This window comes from Gnatocerus cornutus, chromosome 9, assembly GCF_029298725.1.
Source record: "Gnatocerus cornutus isolate USDA-ARS CGAHR chromosome 9, icGnaCorn1.1, whole genome shotgun sequence".
Lineage (NCBI taxonomy): Eukaryota > Metazoa > Arthropoda > Insecta > Coleoptera > Tenebrionidae > Gnatocerus > Gnatocerus cornutus.
This window is the reverse complement of record NC_142241.1, coordinates 15,326,183-15,331,772: the sequence shown is the minus strand read 5'-3', so window position 1 is coordinate 15,331,772 and position 5,590 is coordinate 15,326,183. Positions and strand designations below refer to the sequence as shown.

Here is a 5,590-nt window from a genome sequence, read left to right as displayed (position 1 = left end):
ACATGTGTTACGCAAATTCCCTAGATTCAATAATCACAAATTATCACTACAAAAATTTAAATTTTTACACGTTTATAAAAAACGTAACTTAAAGAAAAATACATAATTTGTTGTTGTACAATTACTGTGTCGCTTTTTAAATTAGTTTAATTTTTTTGAGTATGCATTCCAGGGCTCTAGGGGATTTTCGTTACTAGTAGTTGGTATACCTGGTGACGCGCAAGTGTTTAGTTGTTGTGATTGTTTTACTTTGTGCTTTTTTGTAAGAAATAAGTGTGTTTTGCAACAAATGTTCGTGTGGAGGCTGCAGAAAAGTGATCAGAAGGTGAGCAGCTTTAATTTGATGTAACATTTATTGAGTTTTCTGGAAATTTTGGGAATTTTCCGGACCGCAACCAAATTTCTAACCAGAAAATTTCGCTTGCTTGATTGCTTTGTGTTTTCCGCATTCCTACGTGTAAATCGTAAATTGAAACCGAAAAAAAAACAATTTTTAAACAAAATTACCTTTATACCTTTATACAGGGTGGTTGGTTAATTCGAAGGTCACCCAAACTTTATTTTTTCTGCAGCGGATTTTTTATATACCCTCAAGTTTTTTAACATTAACCATAAAGATACTAAAGTACGGTTTACATTGGTAAAACTCGTCGAGTGCATACAAATTATTGCGCGCGTGTTCCAAACAAGATTTTTTCTCTGATTGCAGTAATAGGTCTTTTAAACACACGACATGTTGTCCAAACTTCACGACTAAATCGTAAAACACAATTTTAAGACTTGTTGATAAATATTGCTTATTTTACTAACATATTAGTGCCCAAAACTAACTTTTACGCTCTTGTGTATAAAACGTGGTTTCGAAATTACGCATTCGTGTGGGTAATTAAATGTTTTATTTCAAATTAATATTTTTTTGGCGTCATTGGTTGGTCCTTGGAGCCGGATGAGCATCATCTCTGATTTTCTGTATGGTTGTGTTTGCGAGTGGCCTTTTCCGTAATGATTTAGTCTGAATTTAACCCCCTTCCGTCGTATCTTGTTCGAAACGGCGTAAAATCCTCTCCAATGTCGCTGAAAGTTGTCGACCGCATCCGCACATCATTATATGCACATCTTTCAAATTATCCAGTTTAGAGGAGCGTGAATCTGTCAATGGAGTTGGTGACTTTTTGTCATCACATCCAGCTCGCTGCCATCGACATGACGGAATATTCAAAAGAGAGTTAAAATGAAGAGCACACCTGGTGTAGTGGTCTTCATCCTCCGTCGTTATTTTCTCTCGGATCACCGACGGTGTAACCAACCGCTCTCCAATTATTATCCACTGAACCTTGTTCACATCCTCCATTCACCTGCTCGTTCGTCGGCAATCCTTTATCCTGCGACAGGTAATCGCTGTAATTAGACCTGCGACGGATTTTTTCCTCTTGCTTCGGAGGAGTTTTGCAAATGTGGCTTTGGGAACGCTTCCAGACGCGGACTGTTCGTTCACACATCACTTTAAGAAGGATCAACGGCTAATCCCTTAACAAGGGCAAAAACAATCGGACGACGCGTCCCTCGCCCTCTCTTCTATTAAATCTGGAATAAAATCATGACGTAGGATGACCGGTAATCCGCGTTTCGGTTTTCCTGTGGAAGGAAAAATTCGAGGCGCTGGGGGATGAGCAACTATTAATATTATTTGGGCGACACTTTACAGGACATTAATGAAGTCCCTGGTGGAATATTGTCGCCACGTCATATTTCAGGACGAGCCCGACGGGACCGCGTGTCACTCGATAAATTGGCTACGACTCTCCGAGATTGTAGTTATTTGATAGCGAGACGGTATCCGATATTAGAGATGGTAAGTGCCGGCAAAACGGAGGGGGATGGAAATTTACCGACTTTCCTCCAACACTAGCAAACAAAGTTTGTTGGAAATATGGCGGATCCGGCTCCACGGACCAAAACGTAATAGTGACATCAGGGAGTCGACGAGGACAATCAGCACCCACTTAGCAAGGCGTCTCTGCTATAAAATGCAAGATGTAATATGTGGTGAATAATACATTCCGCCTTGTCGTAAGGCCGTAATGCCGCGTCGTGTTACGACTATGAGGCAAAGAGCTCGGCGGCGGCGACGGCACCTGCGAGGATAGCCCACGCCGCCTCCTCAATAATTCAGCTTTAAAGCGCTGCCGCTTGCCCTAACTCCATTTAATATGAATAGACTCGCATGGCACAATGTTCTGCCAGTTTAAAAGTGCACTAAAAAGTCTTGGCTAAGTTGATGGTGCGATACGTCTGCATTTTTCAACGTGATTATAAAATGGGAAAATTCGAATTAACCGACAGCTAAAGACTAGTTTCACGGATTTTTGAATAAAAATTTTACGAGCGTCGATCAAAAGGAGGAACGAGAAGCTTTTAGGTTCGTAAAAGCGCTTCGGATACACGATTTTACAGCGGCGGCCATAATCGCGGTCAGGCGAAGATTATCTCGAGGAGGAAAACGACAAACGTCGAAAATTCAACTACACAAAGATCACGGAGTCGAATTTCGGGATTTTTTTAATATCTTTTAAAAGGACAAGATTTAGTCGTCGTAAACTCAAAGTAAAGTTGCAACTTATTACACTCAACATTTGGTATATTTAACTTTATGCATAGCCAACTACTGAGTAAGGGAGTCGACATTAACCCCCTTTTACGGCACTCTGAAACAATTTCTTCTCATTGCTAATAAGAAAAGACTCAAATCTTGTTTTTTTTTTATTATACGGAATGTTTAATTAGAAGAGTCTGAATTCTTGGAAGTTCTTTTCTAAGTGGCCCCCATCTCTTGGTGCTGTCGACTTCATAATAGGACACTTGGCTCGTTGCGGCGCACAATAAAAAGCTAATCCTCCCTAATCGAATCGTATCGAGGAAATACAAACGATGGATGGTCGCGATTCGACATACACGGTCGGTAATAAGGCCCCCGTTGGATTCTTTTGTTACCGACTCCACACAATGACGATGGAAATAAACGACGCGCATGAACGCATGCTGGGTCTAATACCACCCATTAATAAATTACATACACGACACCCCCGGGGCCAGCACCGACACTAAACGATTGTGTTTCGTTATTAGTGTGGTAATGACATCTATTTATATTATAATTGCAGAATTTTAAATGGCACTACAGTTTATGGCTTAGAAAATTAAACAAGCCGCCACCAGGGCCGGATTTAAACGCCCCGCGGAATTGCCGATTAACACTCGAGATGCCACGAAAAAGTGGCTTTGTTTCGTAATTTGGTACCACTGAAAAAACAAGTGAAAATGATTGGTGAAATGACATTTCGTAAAATCTCATTGCAAGTCATGACCTACTTGATTTTTTCAAATGTTTACTCGTTAGTTTGGTTCATCTATCTAAAGGAAGCAGGTTCAAAATAATGACCGTTTTAAATTCTATTTCTGTAGCATTGCACATAAAATTTCGAAAAATTTTGACTTGTTCTTCAAACAAAAATTTCTAAAATTTGACGTATTTATTCAATTGTTTTGTAATTTGGTACAGTTGACAAAGAGGTTCAAAAGAGGCACCCCTTCAAATTTTATTTCCGTAGCATCGCACATTCCAACATTATAGTTTCTTAGAAAATTTCGGAAATTTTTTGCTCGTCCTTCAAACAAAAATTTCTAAAATTTGGCGCATTTATTCAAAAGTGTTGTAATTTGGTGCAGATAAGAATCGGGTTATCAGCAGTTTTCTCTTAAAAGTTGATTCTTCTAGTATCGCACACTTGGAAGGTTTAGTAATATTTATAAAAATTTGGTTCGATCCTGAAATCAATAATTCTAAAATACGAGGGGTCCAAAAGGAACTAAACGACGTTTCAATTTTTGATTTTTTTTATATTAAGTAGTCGTGTTTTTTGTATTTCTAGTTCGCTTTTTCATGTTAATTTAGTTCTGTCGGTTCACTGTCTGTCAAAATTTACGTGGTCAAAATCAATATGACGAGCGCGTTAATTCCGCCCATCACCGCATAAAGGCACGCCACTGTCCACTTATGTGAAGTCAGCATGTGCGTTAAAACCCTAGGTCCCGCACAATAAGCCTGCCGATTAAACTGATCCAGAATTAAATAACAAAGGATTCGTTCAGACAGTTGACAAGTTTAAATTGGTTTTCACTGATCGCCATTTAAATGTAAATCGCCAACTCGCAGTCAAAATATTAAGCAATTATGTAAATCCAATCCAAGAAAAAAAACTCAAGAGTTCACCAACAAAAAACCCAATTTTAATTAATGGATATGACCTCAGGTGAGCAACACGAGCCGTCGCAACTGAACCCATGTTATTACCGCCATCTCTCAAACTTAATTTATCTCGAAATTCTATATCACTCATCTTGGGATTTCATTTAGAAGATCGGGTAACTGCGATTTTGGTGTGCATTACCTAATGGCCTTCACGACGTCGCTTTTTCGATTAGTATATCGGTTTGGACAAGCTCGCTGCGCTCGCTGCTAATCTATAAATCTCTTCGCTTTCCATTTGGTGGAGGTGTGCGAAACGATCGTTCTCAAATATTTAGGCTGTTTATATGTAGAATCGAAGCCGTATAGGCCGGAATGAATCTGGCCTCTTGTATAATTCAATTTCATGGTTGGATCCCTCCGTTCGTTCGCTCTCTGTCGTACGATCGGTTTTCTGTTTTGTTATATTATGTGTTTTGCCCTCCCGAGGTCTTCTCGGACGACGCGCGACTCGATAATCACCCACGGATTTAAATTTCACGCTGTTATATTCAATAATCTGGCGGAAAATTGCCCAAATGTAAATCGCATTTTTTATAAATCTCTCTTTATTATTAATAACATTGGTCCTTTAAGCCGGATCAATTCAAATATTTTAATTAGAACAAAACTTTTTATTTTTAACGGATGTAAACAAGGACCTCATAAGAACTGACACAAATTTCCTTTCCTTGATGTACAAACGCAAAGTTTGCGTTTTCCGCTTCAGAATCCGACACTTTTCCCACAATTTCCTCCCCTTGGTACTTTGCACGTCCTATATAAACCATCTTGTTATTTTCATATCCTCCAATCACCGGTTGTTTTCCTATCATCACAGAGTGTAGAGTTTGATTCGTGGCTCTTTCCCAAGAAAATGAACGGTGGTTGGAACTGCAAAGTACCTTCATGGCTATTCCTGAAGGAGACCCATAGCCCACGCAAATGTTCTCGGGATTTTGGGGATAAATGGTCCCTGGTAGTACCCCATATTTATACAAGTAGGCTTGCCCGATGTACGTTTTTCTGTGACTTAAATCTAGTCCTCCGGGCAGGGCGTCGTGGGGAATAGTACCAACGTAATCACGCCAGTAATAATCTAAAATTTGAGGTTAGAGTTTGGGGGCGGATTCTAGGTTAGAGTACCTGGAGTTTGGGATTCCGTTGTTTTCCTACATTCAGGACAGACCCTGCTGTTACTACGTTTGCTTGATTCTGCGTTGGCCATAATTTTTTGATAAGATATGGTTGATACGCGTCTAATATTACCTTACTACCAACAATACACGAATGTACAGAAAGTGA

At 39.5% G+C, this 5,590-nt stretch overlaps 1 protein-coding gene across 1 annotated transcript; it reads right to left on the bottom strand.

Annotated features, from left to right (window-relative positions):
• Positions 1-4,854: 4,854 nt before the first annotated feature.
• LOC148169207 (uncharacterized) lies at positions 4,855-5,585 on the bottom strand. The gene is made up of 2 exons (XM_088045385.1): positions 5,432-5,585; positions 4,855-5,384 (listed from the first exon to the last, which is right to left on the bottom strand). The coding sequence occupies exons 1-2, from the start codon at positions 5,511-5,513 to the stop codon at positions 4,927-4,929; spliced, it is 540 nt and encodes a 179-aa protein (XP_087901511.1). The 5' UTR covers positions 5,514-5,585; the 3' UTR covers positions 4,855-4,926.
• Between the last annotated feature and the right edge of the window lie 5 nt (positions 5,586-5,590).

What these genes read in the sequence shown, in the direction of transcription:
- LOC148169207 (XM_088045385.1), bottom strand. Translation starts at nt 5,513, where the DNA reads ATGGCCAACGCAGAATCAAGCAAACGTAGTAACAGCAGGGTCTGTCCT. An exon ending in AACGGAATCCCAAACTCCAG is followed by an intron (nt 5,385 to 5,431) that starts GTACTCTAACCT and finishes CTCAAATTTTAG; the next exon opens with ATTATTACTGGCGTGATTAC.